The 19,430-nt window shown below is 58.6% G+C and overlaps 1 protein-coding gene across 1 annotated transcript; it reads right to left on the reverse strand.

The window, feature by feature from the left end:
- Nucleotides 1-279: 279 nt before the first annotated feature.
- On the reverse strand, nt 280-19,205 carry LOC144950961 (nucleoside hydrolase-like). Its single transcript, XM_078881145.1, has 8 exons — nt 19,126-19,205; nt 15,061-15,269; nt 13,415-13,600; nt 12,551-12,662; nt 11,111-11,247; nt 10,020-10,127; nt 1,343-1,438; nt 280-675 (listed from the first exon to the last, which is right to left on the reverse strand). The coding sequence occupies exons 1-8, from the start codon at nt 19,133-19,135 to the stop codon at nt 523-525; spliced, it is 1,011 nt and encodes a 336-aa protein (XP_078737271.1). The 5' UTR covers nt 19,136-19,205; the 3' UTR covers nt 280-522.
- Between the last annotated feature and the right edge of the window lie 225 nt (nt 19,206-19,430).

Here is a 19,430-nt window from a genome sequence, read left to right on the forward strand (position 1 = left end):
TGGGTGAGTGGGTGGGTGGGTGAGTGGGTGGGTGGGTGAGTGGGTGGGTGGGTGAGTGGGTGGGTGGGTGGGTGAGTGGGTGGGTGGGTGGGTGGGTGGGTGGGTGAGTGGGTGGGTGAGTGGGTGGGTGGGTGGGTGGGTGGTGGGTGGGTGGGTGGGTGAGTGGGTGGGTGGGTGAGTGGGTGGGTGGGTGAGTGGGTGGGTGAGTGGGTGGGTGGGTGAGTGGGTGGGTGGGTGAGTGGGTGGGTGGGTGAGTGGGTGGGTGGGTGAGTGGGTGGGTGGGTGAGTGGGTGGGTGGGTGAGTGGGTGGGTGGGTGAGTGAGTGGGTGGGTGGGTGAGTGGGTGGGTGGGTGAGTGGGTGGGTGAGTGGGTGGGTGAGTGGGTGGGTGAGTGAGTGGTAGGTGAGTGGGTGGGTGAGTGAGTGGTAGGTGAGTGGGTGGGTGGGTGAGTGAGTGGGTGGGTGAGTGAGTGGGTGAGTGAGTGAGTCAGTCGGCAGGGGCCTGCATCCGTCCCTCCGACCGGTCACTGCACGGCCGCGACGAGCATGCCCATGAGCCGCGCCGTGTCGCACTGGACCATGATGCGCGCCTTGACCAGCGGCGGATTCTTCATGATGCCCAGCCAGTCCACCACCATCTGGCCGCGCGTCAGAGCGCCCTGCAGCTCCACGCGCACCTGCGCACGTGGATCACGAGAAGCAGGAGAAGCACGTGGAGCACCAGAAGCACGAGAGCCACGTGGAGCATTCGGAGCGTCCACCACGACGACGACGAGGAGAAGGCGGGGGGGGGGGGGGGGGGGAGTGGGTGGCCAGCACCACTCCCCCGGCCGCCTCCGACCCCGCAGTGGCGACGATTTCGCATGCCGCACAAGGTGCTCATTCGAGGCTGAGTCGACCCAGGGGTGGGGCCCAGGACCGGTCAAAGTATTCCACGCGCGCAAAACGCGGGACATTGTGGAAGGGGCTTTAGCCTGCGCCAGAGGTCGCAACCGGGTAACCGATACCCGTACCCGGCCAGGTACGGGTAAGGGTACCCGTTTGCGACCCTGGTGCGGCCGGGTACGGGTAAGGAATCAAAACCCGTTTGCGACCTCTGACCTGCGCTGGACAGAGGCAGAGAGATCTCTCTCTGTGAGCCTGCTGGGGTACAAATATCAACGCTGCCACCTGGATGGGGGGGAGGGGGGCATAACCCCCCTCGTGCCCCCTCCACCCCCCCCAGTGCCCTCACCCCCCCCGTACCGCCTCCCTCCACCCCCCCCCCCCCAGTGCCCTCCACCCCCCCCCCGGTGCCCTCACCCCCCCGGTGCCCTCCACCCCCCCCCCCTGGTGCCCACTCACCGAGTGCTCTGCCCACTGGGTCACGAAGTCCGGGTCCAAGGCAGCGGCCACTGCGTAGACGTCGCACGGCACGAAGCCCGGGCCTACAGACGGCTCCTGGTGTCCACAGAGACAGGGCACATGCATGTATGCATGTTGTAGGCATGTTTTATGCATGTTGTAGGCATGTTTTATGCATGTTGTGGGCATGTTGTAGGTATGTTTTTTGCATGTTGTAGGCATGTTGTAGACATGTTGTAGGCGTGTTGTATGTAGCAGTGCCGGATGAAGCTCGTGCGGGGCCTGCAGCATATGTTATGAAGGGGCCCTAACTAAAATAAAAAGCACGTAAATATTAAAACACACATTTTTACTTGAGTGATTGAGTGAGTGGGAGGGTGGTGAGTGAGTGGGAGGGTGGTGAGTGAGTGGGAGGGTGGTGAGTGAGTGGGAGGGTGGTGAGTGATTGAGTGAGTGGGAGGGTGGTGAGTGAGTGGGAGGGTGGTGAGTGAGTGAGTGGGAGGGTGGTGAGTGAGTGAGTGAGTGGGGAGGGTGGTGAGTGAGTGGGGAGGGTGGTGAGTGAGTGAGTGGGTGGTGAGTGAGTGGGAGGGTGGTGAGTGAGTGGGGAGGGTGGTGAGTGAGTGAGTGGGTAGGGTGGTGAGTGAGTGAGTGGTGGTGAGTGAGTGGGAGGATGGTGAGTGAGTGGGGAGGGTGGTGAGTGAGTGGGGAGGGTGGTGAGTGAGTGGGGAAGGTGGTGAGTGAGTGGGAGGGTGGTGAGTGAGTGGGAGGGTGGTGAGTGAGTGGGGAGGGTGGTGAGTGAGTGAGTGAGTGGGGAGGGTGGTGAGTGAGTGGGGAGGGTGGTGAGTGAGTGGGAGGGTGGTGAGTGAGTGGGGAGGGTGGTGAGTGAGTGTGGAGGGTGGTGAGTGAGTGAGGAGGGTGGTGAGTGAGTGGGGAGGGTGGTGAGTGAGTGGGGGAGGGTGGTGAGTGAGTGGGGGAGGGTGGTGAGTGAGTGGGGGAGGGTGGTGAGTGAGTGGGGAGGGTGGTGAGTGAGTGAGTGAGTGGGGAGGATGGTGAGTGAGTGGGGAGGGTGGTGAGTGAAGTGGGGAGGGTGGTGAGTGAGTGGGGAGGGTGGTGAGTGAGTGGGAGGGTGGTGAGTGAGTGAGTGAGTGGGAGGGTTATGAGTGAGTGGGGAGAGTGGTGAGTGAGTGGGGAGGGTGGTGAGTGAGTGGGGAGGGTGGTGAGTGAGTGGGGGAGAGTGGTGAGTGAGTGGGAAGGTGGTGAGTGAGTGGGAGGGTGGTGAGTGAGTGGGGAGGGTGGTGAGTGAGTGAGTGGGGAGGGTGGTGAGTGAGTGGGGAGGGTGGTGAGTGAGTGGGAGGGTGGTGAGTGAGTGGGGAGGGTGGTGAGTGAGTGGGGGAGGGTGGTGAGTGAGTGGGAGGGTGGTGAGTGAGTGGGGAGGGTGGTGAGTGAGTGAGTGAGTGGGGAGGGTGGTGAGTGAGTGGGGAGGGTGGTGAGTGAGTGGGAGGGTGGTGAGTGAGTGGGGAGGGTGGTGAGTGAGTGTGGAGGGTGGTGAGTGAGTGAGGAGGGTGGTGAGTGAGTGGGGGAGGGTGGTGAGTGAGTGGGGAGGGTGGTGAGTGAGTGGGGAAGGTGGTGAGTGAGTGGGAGGGTGGTGAGTGAGTGGGAGGGTGGTGAGTGAGTGGGAGGGTGGTGAGTGAGTGAGTGAGTGGGGAGGGTGGTGAGTGAGTGGGGAGGGTGGTGAGTGAGTGGGAGGGTGGTGAGTGAGTGGGGAGGGTGGTGAGTGAGTGTGGAGGGTGGTGAGTGAGTGAGGAGGGTGGTGAGTGAGTGGGGAGGGTGGTGAGTGAGTGGGGAGGGTGGTGAGTGAGTGGGGGAGGGTGGTGAGTGAGTGGGGGAGGGTGGTGAGTGAGTGGGGGAGGGTGGTGAGTGAGTGGGGAGGGTGGTGAGTGAGTGAGTGAGTGGGGAGGATGGTGAGTGAGTGGGGAGGGTGGTGAGTGAGTGGGGAGGGTGGTGAGTGAGTGGGGAGGGTGGTGAGTGAGTGGGAGGGTGGTGAGTGAGTGAGTGAGTGAGTGGGAGGGTTATGAGTGAGTGGGGAGAGTGGTGAGTGAGTGGGGAGGGTGGTGAGTGAGTGGGGGGAGAGTGGTGAGTGAGTGGGAGGGTGGTGAGTGAGTGGGAGGGTGGTGAGTGAGTGGGGAGGGTGGTGAGTGGTGAGTGGTGAGTGAGTGGGGAGGGTGGTGAGTGAGTGAGTGAGTGGGGAGGATGGTGGTGTGTGGGGAGGGTGGTGAGTGAGTGGGGGAGGGTGGTGTGTGAGTGGGGGAGGGTGGTGAGTGAGTGGGGGAGGGTGGTGAGTGAGTGGGGAGGGTGGTGAGTGAGTGGGGAGGGTGGTGAGTGAGTGGGGGAGGGTGGTGAGTGAGTGGGGAGGGTGGTGAGTGAGTGGGAGGGTGGTGAGTGAGTGAGTGAGTGGGAGGGTATGAGTGAGTGGGGAGAGTGGTGAGTGAGTGGGGGAGGGTGGTGAGTGAGTGGGGAGGGTGGTGAGTGAGTGGGGAGAGTGGTGAGTGGGTGGGGGAGGGTGGTGAGTGAGTGGGGGAGGGTGGTGAGTGAGTGACTGGGGGAGGGTGGTGAGTGAGTGGGAGGGTGGTGAGTGAGTGGGGAGGGTGGTGAGTGAGTGGGGGAGGGTGGTGAGTGAGTGGGGAGGGTGGTGAGTGAGTGGGGGGAGAGTGGTGAGTGAGTGGGGAGGGTGGTGAGTGAGTGGGGGAGAGTGGTGAGTGGTGGGAGGGTGGTGAGTGAGTGGGGAGGGTGGTGAGTGAGTGGGGAGGATGGTGAGTGAGTGCGGAGGGTGGTGAGTGAGTGGGAGGGTGGTGAGGTGGTGGAGTGGGGTGGTGAGTGAGTGAGTGGGTAGGGTGGTGAGTGAGTGGGGGAGAGTTGTGAGTGAGTGGGGAGGGTGGTGAGTGAGTGGGGAGGGTGGTGAGTGAGTGACTGGGGGAGGGTGGTGTGAGTGGTGAGGAGGGTGGTGAGTGAGTGGGGAGGGTGGTGAGTGAGTGGGGAGGGTGGTGAGTGGTGGGGAGGGTGGTGAGTGAGTGGGGTGAGTGGTGAGTGAGTGAGGAGGGTGGTGAGTGAGTGGGGGAGAGTGGTGAGTGAGTGGGGAGGGTGGTGAGTGGTGAGTGAGTGGGGAGGGTGGTGAGTGAGTGGGGAGGGTGGTGAGTGAGTGGTGGGTGGTGAGTGAGTGGGAGGGTGGTGAGTGAGTGGGGAGGGTGGTGAGTGAGTGAGTGGGTAGGGTGGTGAGTGAGTGAGTGGTGGTGAGTGAGTGGGAGGATGGTGAGTGAGTGGGGAGGGTGGTGAGTGAGTGGGGAGGGTGGTGAGTGAGTGGGGAGGTGGTGAGTGAGTGGGGAGGGTGGTGAGTGAGTGGGAGGGTGGTGAGTGAGTGGGGAGGGTGGTGAGTGAGTGGGGGAGGGTGGTGAGTGAGTGGGAGGGGGTGGTGGTGGAGTGAGTGGGAGGGTGGTGAGTGAGTGGGGAGGGTGGTGAGTGAGTGGTGAGTGGGGAGGGTGGTGAGTGAGTGGGGAGGGTGGTGAGTGAGTGGGAGGGTGGTGAGTGAGTGGGGGAGGGTGGGTGAGTGAGTGGTGGGAGGGTGGTGAGTGAGTGGGGGAGGGTGGTGAGTGAGTGGGGAGGGGTGGTGAGTGAGTGGGGGAGGGTGGTGAGTGAGTGGGGGAGGGTGGTGAGTGAGTGGGGGAGGGTGGTGAGTGAGTGGGGAGGGTGGTGAGTGAGTGGGGAGGGTGGGTGAGTGAGTGGGGGAGGGTGGTGGGGTGAGTGGGGAGGGTGGTGAGTGAGTGGGAGGGTGGTGGTGAGTGAGTGGTGGGGGGGTATGAGTGAGTGGGGAGAGTGGTGAGTGAGTGGGGGGGGTGGTGAGTGAGTGGGGAGGGTGGTGAGTGAGTGATGGGGGAGGGTGGTGAGTGAGTGGGAGGGTGGTGAGTGGTGGGGGAGGGTGGGGTGGTGAGTGAGTGGGGGGGGTGGTGTGTGAGTGGGGGAGGGTGGTGAGTGAGTGGGGGGGTGGTGAGTGAGTGGGGGAGGGTGGTGAGTGAGTGGGGGGTGGTGAGTGAGTGGGAGGGTGGGTGGTGAGTGGGGGAGGGGTGGTGAGTGAGTGGGGAGGTGGTGAGTGAGTGGGAGGGTGGTGAGTGAGTGGGAGGGTGGTGAGTGAGTGGGAGGGTGGTGAGTGAGTGAGTGGGTGGGGTGGTGAGTGAGTGGGGGGGGTGGTGAGTGAGTGGGGAGGGTGGTGAGTGAGTGGGGAGGGTGGTGAGTGAGTGGTGGGGGGGTGGTGAGTGAGTGGGGAGGGTGGTGAGTGAGTGGGGTGGGTGGTGAGTGAGTGGGGAGGGTGGGTGAGTGAGTGGGGAGGGTGGTGAGTGAGTGGGGGAGGGTGGTGAGTGAGTGGGGAGGGTGGTGAGTGAGTGGGGGGGTGGTGAGTGGTGGGGAGGGTGGTGAGTGAGTGAGTGGTGGGGAGGGTGGTGAGTGAGTGGGGAGGGTGGTGAGTGAGTGGGTGGGGGTGAGTGGGGAGGGTGGTGAGTGAGTGGGGAGGGTGGTGAGTGGTGGTGGGTAGGGTGGTGAGTGAGTGGGTGGTGGTGAGTGAGTGGGGAGGTGGTGAGTGAGTGGGGAGGGTGGTGAGTGAGTGGGGAGGGGTGGTGAGTGAGTGGGGAGGTGGTGAGTGAGTGGGGGGTGGTGAGTGAGTGGGAGGGTGGTGAGTGAGTGGGGAGGGTGGTGAGTGAGTGAGTGAGTGGGGAGGGTGGTGAGTGAGTGGGGGAGGGTGGTGAGTGAGTGGGAGGGTGGTGAGTGAGTGGGGAGGGTGGTGAGTGAGTGTGGGAGGGTGTGAGTGAGTGGGGAGGGTGGTGAGGTGAGTGGGGAGGGTGGTGAGTGAGTGGGGAGGGTGGTGAGTGAGTGGGGGAGGGTGGTGAGTGAGTGGGGAGGGTGGTGAGTGAGTGGGGGAGGGTGGTGAGTGAGTGAGTGGGGAGGGTGGTGAGTGAGTGGGGAGGGTGGTGAGTGAGTGGGGAGGGTGGTGAGTGAGTGGGGAGGGTGGTGAGTGAGTGGGGGGGGGTGGTGGTGAGTGAGTGGGGAGGGTGTTGAGTGAGTGGGGAGGGTGGTGAGTGAGTGGGGAGGGTGGTGAGTGAGTGGGGAGGGTGGTGAGTGAGTGGGGGAGAGTGGTGAGTGAGTGGGGAGGGTGGTGAGTGAGTGGGGAGGGTGGTGAGTGAGTGGTGGGGGAGGGTGGTGAGTGAGTGAGGAGGGTGGTGAGTGAGTGGGGAGGGTGGTGAGTGAGTGGGGAGGGTGGTGAGTGAGTGGGAAGGGTGGTGAGTGAGTGGGGGAGAGTGGTGAGTGAGTGGGGAGGGTGGTGAGTGAGTGGGGGAGAGTGGTGAGTGAGTGGGAGGGTGGTGAGTGAGTGGGGAGGGTGGTGAGTGAGTGGGGAGGATGGTGAGTGAGTGCGGAGGGTGGTGAGTGAGTGGGAGGGTGGTGAGTGAGTGGAGAGGGTGGTGAGTGAGTGGGGGAGGGTGGTGAGTGAGTGGGGAGGGTGGTGAGTGAGTGGGGAGGGTGGTGAGTGAGTGGGGAGGGTGGTGATTGAGTGGGGGAGGGTGGTGAGTGAGTGGGGAGGGTGGTGAGTGAGTGGGGAGGGTGGTGAGTGAGTGGGGAGGGTGGTGAGTGAGTGGGGAGGGTGGTGAGTGAGTGGGGGAGGGTGGTGAGTGATGGGGAGGGTGGTGAGTGAGTGAGTGGGGAGGGTGGTGAGTGAGTGGGGAGGGGTGGTGAGTGAGTGGGGAGGGTGGTGAGTGAGTGGGTGAGTGAGTTGGTGGTGAGTGGGTGAGTGAGTGAGTGAGTGGGAGGGTGGTGAGTGAGTGGGGAGGGTGGTGAGTGAGTGGGGAGGGTGGTGAGTGAGTGGGGAGGGTGGTGAGTGAGTGGGGAGGGTGGTGAGTGAGTGGGGAGGGTGGTGAGTGAGTGGGGAGGGTGGTGAGTGGTGGGGAGGGTGGGTGAGTGAGGTGGGTGGGTGAGTTGGTGAGTGAGTGGGTGAGTGGTGGGTGAGTGGGGGAGGGGTGGTGAGTGAGTGGGAGGGGTGGTGAGTGAGTGGGGTGGGTGGGGTGAGTGAGTGGGGAGGGTGGTGAGTGAGTGGGGAGGGTGGTGAGGGTGAGTGAGTGGGGAGGGTGGTGAGTGAGTGGGGAGGGTGGTGAGTGAGTGGGGAGGGTGGTGAGTGAGTGGGGAGGGTGGTGAGTGAGTGGGTGAGTGAGTGGTGAGTGAGTGGGGGTGGGTGGGAGTGGTGAGTGGGGAGGGTGGTGAGTGAGTGGGGAGGGTAGGTGAGTGAGTGGGGAGGGTGGTGAGTGAGTGGGGAGGGTGGTGAGTGAGTGGGGAGGGTGGTGAGTGAGTGGGGAGGGTGGTGAGTGAGTGGGGTGAGTGGTGGTGAGTGAGTGGGGTGGTGAGTGAGTGGGGAGGGTGGTGAGTGAGTGGGGAGGGTGGTGAGTGAGTGGGGAGGGTGGTGAGTGAGTGGGGAGGGTGGTGAGTGAGTGGGGGAGGGTGGTGAGTGAGTGGGGAGGGTGGTGAGTGAGTGGGGAGGGTGGTGAGTGAGTGGGGAGGGTGGTGTGTGAGTGGGGAGGGTGGTGCGTGAGTGGGGAGGGTGGTGAGTGAGTGGGTGAGTGAGTTGGTGAGTGAGTGGGTGAGTGAGTGAGTGAGTGAGTGAGTGGGGAGGGTGGTGAGTGAGTGGGAGGGTGGTGAGTGAGTGGGGAGGGTGGTGAGTGAGTGGGGAGGGTGGTGAGTGAGTGGGGAGGGTGGTGAGTGAGTGGGGAGGGTGGTGAGTGAGTGGGGAGGGTAGTGAGTGAGTGGGGAGGGTGGTGAGTGAGTGGGGAGGGGTGGTGAGTGAGTGGGGAGGGTGGTGAGTGAGTGGGGAGGGTGGTGAGTGAGTGGTGAGTGAGTTGGTGAGTGAGTGGGTGAGTGAGTGAGTGAGTGGGGAGGGTGGTGAGTGAGTGGGAGGGTGGTGAGTGAGTCGGGAGGGTGGTGAGTGAGTGGGGAGGGTGGTGAGTGAGTGGGAAGGGTGGTGAGTGAGTGGGGTGGGTGGTGAGTGAGTGGGGAGGGTGGTGAGTGAGTGGGGAGGGTAGTGCGTGAGTGGGGAGGGTGGTGCGTGAGTGGGGAGGGTGGTGAGTGAGTGGGGAGGGTGGTGAGTGAGTGGGTGAGTGAGTTGGTGAGTGAGTGAGTGGGGAGGGTGGTGAGTGAGTGGGGAGGGTGGTGAGTGAGTGGGGAGGGTGGTGCGTGAGTGGGGAGGGTGGTGCGTGAGTGGGGAGGGTGGTGAGTGAGTGGGGAGGGTGGTGAGTGAGTGGGTGAGTGAGTTGGTGAGTGAGTGAGTGAGTGAGTGAGTGGGGAGGGTGGTGAGTGAGTGGGGAGGGTGGTGAGTGAGTGGGGAGGGTGGTGCGTGAGTGGGGAGGGTGGTGCGTGAGTGGGGAGGGTGGTGAGTGAGTGGGGAGGGTGGTGAGTGAGTGGGTGAGTGAGTTGGTGAGTGAGTGGGTGAGTGAGTGAGTGAGTGGGGAGGGTGGTGAGTGAGTGGGGAGGGTGGTGAGTGAGTGGGTGAGTGAGTTGGTGAGTGAGTGGGTGAGTGAGTGAGTGAGTGGGGAGGGTGGTGAGTGAGTGGGAGGGTGGTGAGTGAGTGGGGAGGGTGGTGAGTGAGTGGGGAGGGTGGTGAGTGAGTGGGGAGGGTGGTGAGTGAGTGGGGAGGGTGGTGAGTGAGTGGGGAGGGTAGTGAGTGAGTGGGGAGGGTGGTGAGTGAGTGGGGAGGGTGGTGAGTGAGTGGGGAGGGTGGTGCGTGAGTGGGGAGGGTGGTGCGTGAGTGGGGAGGGTGGTGAGTGAGTGGGGAGGGTGGTGAGTGAGTGGGTGAGTGAGTTGGTGAGTGAGTGGGTGAGTGAGTGAGTGAGTGGGGAGGGTGGTGAGTGAGTGGGGAGGGTGGTGAGTGAGTGGGTGAGTGAGTTGGTGAGTGAGTGGGTGAGTGAGTGAGTGAGTGGGGAGGGTGGTGAGTGAGTGGGAGGGTGGTGAGTGAGTGGGGAGGGTGGTGAGTGAGTGGGGAGGGTGGTGAGTGAGTGGGGAGGGTGGTGAGTGAGTGGGGAGGGTGGTGAGTGAGTGGGGAGGGTAGTGAGTGAGTGGGGAGGGTGGTGAGTGAGTGGGGAGGGTGGTGAGTGAGTGGGGAGGGTGGTGAGTGAGTGGGGAGGGTGGTGAGTGAGTGGGTGAGTGAGTTGGTGAGTGAGTGGGTGAGTGAGTGAGTGAGTGGGGAGGGTGGTGAGTGAGTGGGAGGGTGGTGAGTGAGTGGGGAGGGTGGTGAGTGAGTGGGGAGGGTGGTGAGTGAGTGGGGAGGGTGGTGAGTGAGTGGGGAGGGTGGTGAGTGAGTGGGGAGGGTGGTGAGTGAGTGGGGAGGGTGGTGAGTGAGTGGGGAGGGTGGTGAGTGAGTGGGTGAGTGAGTTGGTGAGTGAGTGGGTGAGTGAGTGAGTGAGTGAGTGGGGAGGGTGGTGAGTGAGTGGGGAGGGTGGTGAGTGAGTGGGTGAGTGAGTTGGTGAGTGAGTGGGTGAGTGAGTGAGTGAGTGGGGAGGGTGGTGAGTGAGTGGGGAGGGTGGTGAGTGAGTGGGTGAGTGAGTTGGTGAGTGAGTGGGTGAGTGAGTGGGTGAGTGGGGGGGGTGGTGAGTGATACCACGAATCCGCGATTGGACTTCTGAGCGAAGGCGGCGCTCTTCGCCGAGATGCGCTTCACGAAGCGTCCACGCTCCGTGTCGGTGGCGGTCCACTCCTCGTAGAACTCCTGCAGCAGAAGCAGTAACACGGGTGAGTGAGTGTTGGGGGGGGGGGGGGGTAGCTGAGTGGGGGGGGGGCGGGTAGGTGAGTGTGTGAGTGGGTAGATGAGCGTGAGTGGGTAGGTGAGTGGGTAAGTGAGCATGTGAGTGAGTGGGTGGGTAGTTGAGCGAGTGAGTGGGTAGGTAACGTGTGAGTGGGCAGGTGTGCGTGTGAGTGGGTAGGTGAGTGGGTAAGTGAGCGTGTGAGTGAGTGGGTGGGTAGTTGAGTGAGTGGGTAGGTAAGCGTGTGAGTGCGTGGGTGAGCGTGTGAGTGGGTTGATCAGCATGTGAGTGAGCGGGTAGTTGAGGGTGTGAGTGAGCGGGTAGGTGAGCATGTGAGTGAGTGGGTAGGTGAGTGATGGGGTAGGTGAGCGTGTGAGTGAGTGGGTAGGTGAGTGATGGGGTAGGTGAGCGTGTGAGTGAGTGGGTAGGTGAGTGGGTAGGTAAGCGTGTGAGTGGGTTGATGAGCGTGTGAGTGAGTGGGTAGGTGAGTGGGTCGGTGAGTGAGTGATAGGGTAGGTGAGCGTGTGAGTGAGTGGGTAGGTGAGTGGGTAGGTGAGCATGTGAGTGGGAAGGTGAGCGTGTGAGTGGGCAGGTGCATATGTGAGTGGGTAGGTAAGCGTGTGAGTGGGTTGATGAGCGTGTGAGTGAGTGGGTAGGTGAGTGGGTAGGTGAGTGAGTGATGGGGTAGGTGAGCGTGTGAGTGAGTGTGTAGGTGAGTGATGGGGTAGGTGAGCGTGTGAGTGAGTGTGTAGGTGAGTGATGGGGTAGGTGAACGTGTGAGTGAGTGGGTAGGTGAGTGATGGGGTAGGTGAGCGTGTGAGTGGGTAGGTGAGTGGGTAGGTGAGCGTGTGAGTGAGTGTGTAGGTGAGTGGGTAGGTGAGTGATGGGGTAGGTGAACGTGTGAGTGAGTGGGTAGGTGAGTGGGTAGGTGAGTCTCTGTGCTACACACCCAGGGAATGGCGTTGCGCACGGTGAACTCCCAGCTGGCAATGAGGAGCGGGCAGCTGCAGGTCTCCAGCACCACGTAGGCAGCCTCAGGGTCCGCGACAAAGTTAAACTCGCCGGACGCGGTGAAATTCCCATGCGCTGCATGCATCACAAAGGCAAAGATCCCCCGTGTAGCCTCAACATGCTGTTGGGGCAAGTGCTGTCAACGGGTAGCAAACAACGCCTATGCAGGCCGGCACGGCACACAAACCAATGGTTTCAAAGTTGTCCGGCTGCTGATGAGAAACTGAATTTAGTGCGTCGGCTTTCGCGACCCATCCGTACTACAGGTTTTGTGGGTTAGATCGCGTAAATATATAAATGTGTCGTTAAACCCGCCACCACCCGACACAGCCAACTAGTTAAGTTTGTCACGTAAACAGAACGTGCCAATTCGTTACTAGTACAGCACTCGTGTATGGTGTAGTGTATAGTAGTGTAGTGTATAGTGTAGTGTATAGTGTAGTGTATAGTGTGGTGCATAGTGTAGTCTATAGTGTAGTGTATAGTGTGGTGTATCGTGTAGTGTAGTGTACAGTAATGTAGTGTATAGTGTAGTGTATAGTAGTGTAGTGTATAGTGTAGTGTATAGTAGTGTATAGTGTAGTGTATAGTAGTGTATAGTGTAGTGTATAGTAGTGTAGTGTATAGTGTAGTGTATAGTGTAGTGTATAGTGTAATGCAGTGTATAGTGTAGTGTATAGTGTAATGTAGTGTATAGTGTAGTGTATAGTAGGGTAGTGTATAGTGTAGTGTATAGTGTAGTGTATAGTGCAATGCAGTGTATAGTGTAGTGTATAGTGTAATGTAGTGTATAGTGTAGTGTATAGTAGGGTAGTGTATAGTGTAGTGTATTGTGTAGTATACTAGTACAGCACACCAGTGTGTTGGAGAGCCAAGCCACAACATTTACAATCTGAGTACGACGTTTCGCCAGTAATTGCAACCAGCTTCATCAGGCGACAGCCAGATTATTGGAGAAATCCACCTGTTCCGTTCCTTAAATAGAGGCGTAGTAGATGTGATGACGTCACTTGTGTGCTATTCTTGCGCGAAGTGGGTGGGGGGGGGATTCATCAATGAATATAAATGACTATGGGTATCCATTGCCGTTTGGATTATTTATATGGTAACGTACTAGTAACGCATTGGCATGTTCCGTTTACGTGACAAATCTTACTAATTGGCTGTGTCGGGTGGTGGCGGTTCAAGCGAGCCCGACTTCGTTGATGAGACACTGAAGGTCGAAACCGGTCCAGAGTTCTGCTCGTGTTGAACCAACGGTTTCAAACTCACCTGACTACTGGCACAAAAAAATGTTGCGGATTTTGCCCGTGTTGAACCAATCAATCAAGCGAGCCCGACTCTACTGGATGAGACACCGAATGTGGCGAGCACGCACCCTCCACGGTGCCGCCCATGATGAAGAGCTCCTTGAGGCGCGAGGTGAAGTCGGGGTCCATGCGCGTCGCAAGCGCCACGTTGGTCAGGGGCCCCAGAGCCACGAGCGTGATCTGCGGGCCGCACGGAGCAGACTCACGACCGAGGCCGAGAGACCGAGACCTCGGGTGGGAGCCTAGGCCGAGACCTAGGGTCGGAGCCTAGGATGGAGCTTAAGCCGAGACCTAGGCCAGAGCCTAGCCCTAGGCTGAGACATAGCCCGAAGCCTAGGCCGAGACCTAGGGTTTGAGCCTAGGCAGAGACCTAGAGTTTGAGCCTAGGCTAAGGCCTAGGCCGAGTCCTAGGGTCGGAGCCTAGGCCGAAACCTAGGGTTTGAGCCTAGGCTGAGACCTAGGACGGAGCCTAGGCCGAGACCTAGGGTTTGAGCCTAGGCTGAGACCTAGGACGGAGCCTAGGCCGAGACCTAGGATCGAAGCCTAGGCCAAGCCCTACACTGGAGCCTAGGCCGAGACCTAGGGTTTGAGCCTAGACAGAGACCTAGGCAGGAGCCTAGACTGAGACCTAGGATCGAAGCCTAGGCCGAAACGTCGACTATTATATATTTTTATTGACGATTCTACGTGTACTGTACCAAATTTACTGACCTTGATACAGTAAATTTGGCTGTGACGGTCCCACCTGAAGATCGAGACTTGTGTTGCCTCCGAAACGTCGTGATTTAATTGAGTTATTTTCATGTATTATTATTTTATTATTTTTTACCCACGCGACTTTACCGAAAAAACCTAAGAGCACGACTCCTTTCAGTCACGAAAAAGCTTCAAGTCTAGATCCTACGTGTGTAACACGATGCAAACCAATGGACCTGTCCCGGGTTCTCCTTGGCCAGACGGACGAGCGCGTTGACCGCGTGCTCCTCCTGCTCCTTCACCGCCACGGGTCTCGGGTCGGGGGGGTCCGGGGAGTCCCCCAGACCGTCATTGCCGTGGAACCGGGTCGCGTGCTTCGGCTTGGCGAGCAGCGGCAAGGAGGCCCCTAGGAACACGGGAACCTGCGGGGGACACGCGGGATTAGCTACGTGCGGTGTGAATGAAGTTCAACGCACATGCATCATCACAAGGGTGTCTCTCGCTCTTTCTCTGACATACTCCCCCACTGTCTCTCTTTCCCAGTGTCTACGCCCTTGGCTCTCAAGCCTCAACTCGCCTCTCTCTCTCCCCGTGTCTCCTCTCTACCCGTGTCTGCTCTCTCCCATTCCTCTCTCGTCTCGTCTCTCAGCCCGTGCCTCCCTATCGCCCTCCCCGTGTCTACGCCCTTGGCTCTCAAGCCTCAACTCGTCTCTGTTTCTCCCCATGTCACTCTCTACTCGTGTCTCCTCTCTCCCATTCCTCTCTCGTTTCTCAGCCCGTGCCTCCCTATCGCCCTCCCCGTGTCTACGCCCTTGGCTCTCAAGCCTCAACTCGTCTCTGTTTCTCCCCATGTCACTCTCTACTCGTGTCTCCTCTCTCCCATTCCTCTCTCGTCTCTCAGCCCGTGCCTCCCTATCGCTCTCCCTGCGTCTACGCCCTTGGCTCTCAACCACTTTCTCTCCTCGTGTCTCTCTCCCTACCCCGAAGTGTCATGGCGTAAGGGACATGGTGCTGGCCGGCCTTGATAAGTGCTGCTACTCACAGTATCTATGCAAGTCACTATATCTTTTAGTGACTTGCTGACTTTTTTTTTTCATCAATGCTGCACTCCTATCGTGTTTTGTACTGTTTGTCGTAACTTCCTCCTACTCCAGTGTAAATAAAGATTCTGATTTGGATACGGGGGATCTTTGAACTAAACTTTAATTAAACTATACTCTTAGTTTTTTCGGTAAAGTCACGTAGGTAAAAAATGAAATTAAAATTAATAAAAGATAAAATAATAAAAAAAATCACGACGTTTCGGAGGCAACACAAGTCTCCATCATCAGGTGGGACCGTCACAGCCAGATTTGACGGAGACTTGTGTTGCTTCCGAAACGTCGTGATTTATTATAATTTTATTTTTATTAATTTTAATTTCATTTTTTACCTACGTGACTTTACCGAAAAAACTAAGAGTATGAATCCTTGCAGTCACGAAAGCTTCAAATCTAGATTTTAATTAAACTTTGTATTGAACCAGGTAGGGACCACTGAACTGTGTAGCTCTTTTTCAGAAGCGACTTGGCAACAAATGGATACCTCAACGAAGTGGCTCATCGTCACGTGGACATGTACAGCGGCAGCCAAATACACTAAAGGCGTGTTGATTCTAAATGTGGAGGGAAAAACCAGAGGAACCGGAGCAAAATCCACTCGACCACATGGAGAGACACGCAAACGCCAAATATACAGCAGCAGGCGTCAGGGTCGGGATCGAACCCACGACCTCCTGTAGACCAGGCGAGGTAGTTAACATCTCCTAGCCAGCATTGCCCCCCCCCCCCTTTGTCTTTGGGGTGAGTGGTGTAGGTGAGGACCCCCCCCACCCCCTCCTCACCCACGCACTCGCTCCGCACGCGCGCAGCACGCGCGCCACGTTGTCCGCCACCTGGCGCACGTGCGTGTTGCCATGGCAGCACGTGATGGCGAGCACGCGCGCGCGCGCGGCGTCTCCCAGGGCAACCATGAGCGCTTGGGCGTCGTCCACGCCGCAGTCAACGTCCAGCACCAGCAGCTTCTGAGGTGCGGCACCAGCTGGGGGCGGGGCTTAGGGGGGGAGGGGCATAGAGTGGGCGGGGCATAGAGAGGGAGGGGCATAGAGTTTAAAATTGCAGTGGTACCTCGGTATACGTAATTAATTCGTTCCAGAAGGTAGGACTTATACCGAAAATGACGGACACCAAACGAATGTTTCCCATAAGAAATAAAGGAAAAGGAAATAATCCGTTCCAGAGTATAAGAAATTATATTTTATGTGGCATATTATACATTAATGGGGTTGTATAAAATTATTTAGACACCACTTATTACTAAAATGCATAAATAAATAAAAATAAATTGAAATAAAAATAAAATTTAACGTCACTTTACCTCGCTGAGAGGAGTTGATAGCCTACGAGGATGGTGGTGAGGAACGGGAGGAGTCGTGAACGGGATAGACGCGGTGACTCATCCCGACCCATACAAGTTCTAGCAAGCGCCTCGTATCCCAAGCAAGGCGTCGTATCCCAAGCAAGACGTCGTATCCCAAGCAAGGCGTCGTATCCCAAGCGAGGCGTCGTATCCCAAGCAAGGCGTCGTATCCCAAGCAAGACGTCGTATCCCAAGCAAGACGTCGTATCCCAAGCGAGGCGTCGTATCCCAAGCAAGGCGTCGTATCCCAAGCAAGGCGTCGTATCCCAAGCAAGGCGTCGTATCCCAAGCAAGACGTCGTATCCCAAGCAAGGCGTCGTATCCCAAGCAAGGCGACGTATCCCAAGCAAGGCGTCGTATCCCAAGCAAGGCGTCGTATCCCAAGCAAGGCGTCGTATCCCAAGCAAGGCGTCGTATCCCAAGCAAGGCGTCGTATCCCAAGCAAGACGTCGTATCCCAAGCAAGGCGTCGTATCCCAAGCAAGGCGTCGTATCCCAAGCAAGGCGTCGTATCCCAAGCAAGGCGTCGTATCCCAAGCAAGGCGTCGTATCCCAAGCAAGGCGTCGTATCCCAAGCAAGGCGTCGTATCCCAAGCAAGGCGTCGTATCCCAAGCAAGACGTCGTATCCCAAGCAAGGCGTCGTATCCCAAGCAAGGCGTCGTATCCCAAGCAAGGCGTCGTATCCCAAGCAAGGCGTCGTATCCCAAGCAAGGCGTCGTATCCCAAGCAAGACGTCGTATCCCAAGCAAGGCGTCGTATCCCAAGCAAGGCGTCGTATCCCAAGCAAGGCGTCGTATCCCAAGCAAGGCGTCGTATCCCAAGCAAGGCGACGTATCCCAAGCAAGGCGTCGTATCCCAAGCAAGGCGTCGTATCCCAAGCAAGGCGTCGTATCCCAAGCAAGGCGTCGTATCCCAAGCAAGGCGTCGTATCCCAAGCAAGGCGTCGTATCCCAAGCAAGGCGTCGTATCCCAAGCAAGGCGTCGTATCCCAAGCAAGGCGTCGTATCCCAAGCAAGGCGACGTATCCCAAGCAAGGCGTCGTATCCCAAGCAAGGCGACGAATCCCAAGCAACACGTCGTATCCCAAGAAAAGTTTTTCTCGTCAAAACACAACGTGTACCAAATTCGACGTATTCAAAGCGGTTGTATACCGAGGTGTGACTGTATTACCGCTCGATGCCTCTCCCAGCGCACAAACAGCCCCTAGCCTCAGTCATTCGCAAGACGGTGACCCCGCAACACACAAGGGGCGTTTCGCGTTCTGCAGTTCGGCGAGACTGAATCCGTGCGTTTCAACGGCGTCTTGGCATTGATCCGCCAACGTCAAAGAGGATTAGTCGTTGGTACCAACAATTCGAGGAAGCGGGCTGCTGTTGATGTCAGGGAAAGAGCACGGGGCAAGCACGCACCTCGGAGGAAAACGTGATAAGAGAAGCGTTTAGGACGAATTCAACTATCATCTCGATGTTGTCCGTACAGCACGTGGAGGGCACATTTAGAGCATTTATAAAATGGTTCGTGAAACTTGATAACTCATTAAACCGTTCGTAACTTTTTGTGTAATGCTAACATGTTGCCATCGTGAAATATACTGCTTTGAAATTGGGTCCATCTTTTTGAAACACCCTGTGCCAGCCTCGGCAGTAGGGGGGAGAGAGGAGGTGGGGGGGGAAGAGGAGGTGGGGGGGGGAGGAGGTGGGGGGGGGAGGAGGTGGGGGGGGAAGAGGAGGAGGTGGGGGGGGGAGGAGGTGGGGGGGGGGAGGAGGTGGGGGGGGAAGAGGAGGTGGGGGGGGGAGGAGGTGGGAGGGGAGGAGGTGGGGGGGGGGAGAGGAGGAGGTGGGGGGAGGAGGTGGGGGGGGAGGAGGTGGGGGGGGGAGAGGAGGTGGGGGGGGGAGGAGGTGGGGGGGGAGGAGGTGGGGGGGGGAGAGGAGGAGGTGGGGGGAGAGAGGAGGTGGGGGGGGAGAGAGGAGGTGGGGGGGGGGAGGAGGGGTTGAGGGAGGGGTCGGGGCAGAAAGTGGGGTCCACTTTCTGCCCCGCCCCCTTTCCCCCCCCCCCACCTCCTTTCCTCCCACTGCTCACACGTCCGAGTGAGTGAGTGACAGCGCTCACAGAAGCGAGTGAGTGAGTGAGAGTGAGTGAGTGAGAGTGAGTGAGTGAGAGTGAGTGAGAGTGAGTGAGTGAGAGTGAGTGAGTGAGAGTGAGTGAGTGAGAGTGAGTGAGTGAGTGAGAGTGAGTGAGAGTGAGTGAGAGTGAGTGAGTGAGTGACAGTGAGTGAGTGACAGTGAGTGAGTGAGAGTGAGTGAGAGTGAGTGAGAGTGAGTGAGTGAGTGAGTGAGAGTGAGTGAGTGAGAGTGAGTGAGTGAGAGTGAGTGAGTGACAGTGAGTGAGTGAGAGTGAGTGAGAGTGAGTGAGTGAGTGAGTGAGAGTGAGTGAGTGAGAGTGAGTGAGTGAGAGTGAGTGAGAGTGAGTGAGTGAGAGTGAGTGAGTGAGTGACAGTGAGTGAGTGACAGTGAGTGAGTGAGAGTGAGTGAGAGTGAGTGAGAGTGAGTGAGTGAGTGAGAGTGAGTGAGTGAGAGTGAGTGAGTGAGAGTGAGTGAGTGACAGTGAGTGAGTGAGTGAGTGAGTGAGTGAGTGAGTGAGAGTGAGTGAGTGAGAGTGAGTGAGAGTGAGTGAGTGAGAGTGAGTGAGTGAGTGACAGTGAGTGAGTGACAGTGAGTGAGTGAGAGTGAGTGAGAGTGAGTGAGAGTGAGTGAGTGAGTGAGAGTGAGTGAGTGAGAGTGAGTGAGTGACAGTGAGTGAGTGACAGTGAGTGAGTGAGAGTGAGTGAGAGTGAGTGAGTGAGTGAGAGTGAGTGAGTGAGAGTGAGTGAGTGAGAGTGAGTGAGTGAGTGACAGTGAGTGAGTGACAGTGAGTGAGTGAGAGTGAGTGAGAGTGAGTGAGTGAGAGTGAGTGAGTGACAGTGAGTGAGTGACAGTGAGTGAGTGAGAGTGAGTGAGAGTGAGTGAGAGTGAGTGAGTGAGTGAGTGAGAGTGAGTGAGTGAGAGTGAGTGAGAGTGAGTGAGAGTGAGTGAGTGAGAGTGAGTGAGAGTGAGTGAGTGAGAGTGAGTGAGTGAGTGAGAGTGAGTGAGTGAGAGTGAGTGAGAGTGAGTGAGTGAGAGTGAGTGAGAGTGAGTGAGTGAGAGTGAGTGAGAGTGTTCATACGTGCGAGGGAGTGAGTGAGAGTGAGTGACAGTGTTCACACGAGGGAGTGAGTGAGAGTGAGTGACAGTGTTCACACGAGGGAGTGAGTGAGAGTGAGTGACAGTGTTCACACGAGGGAGTGAGTGAGAGTGAGTGACAGTGTTCACAGAAGCGAGTGAGAGTGAGTGACAGTGTTCACACGAGGGAGTGAGTGAGAGTGAGTGAGAGTGCTCACACGTGAGTGAGTGTGAGTGAGAGTGAGTGAGTGTGAGTGAGAGTGAGTGAGTGTGCTCAGTGAACGCCTCCTCACCTGTCGCCATCGCTGCTCCGAATGAAGCCCCCACTCAGTGGGACAGCTGCCTCAGAACTACGCCCCGCCCCCACTCTCCACGCCCCGCCCACTCTCCACGCCCCGCCCACTTTCCACGCCCCGCCCATTCTCCACGTCCCGCCCACTTTCCACGCCCCGCCCACACGCCCAGACCTCGCCCCGCCCACCCCCCTCCCCCCTTTATCGCTTCTGAGAGTCACGTGGAGTCGATCCCGGGAGAATCGATTCCATTGCTGGAGTCGAATGCCAAACCCCGAATCGAGAATCGCACACTTTTATTGTTA

The sequence above is a fragment of the Lampetra fluviatilis genome, chromosome 60 (assembly GCF_964198595.1).
Source record: "Lampetra fluviatilis chromosome 60, kcLamFluv1.1, whole genome shotgun sequence".
Taxonomy (NCBI): Eukaryota; Metazoa; Chordata; class Hyperoartia; order Petromyzontiformes; family Petromyzontidae; genus Lampetra; species Lampetra fluviatilis.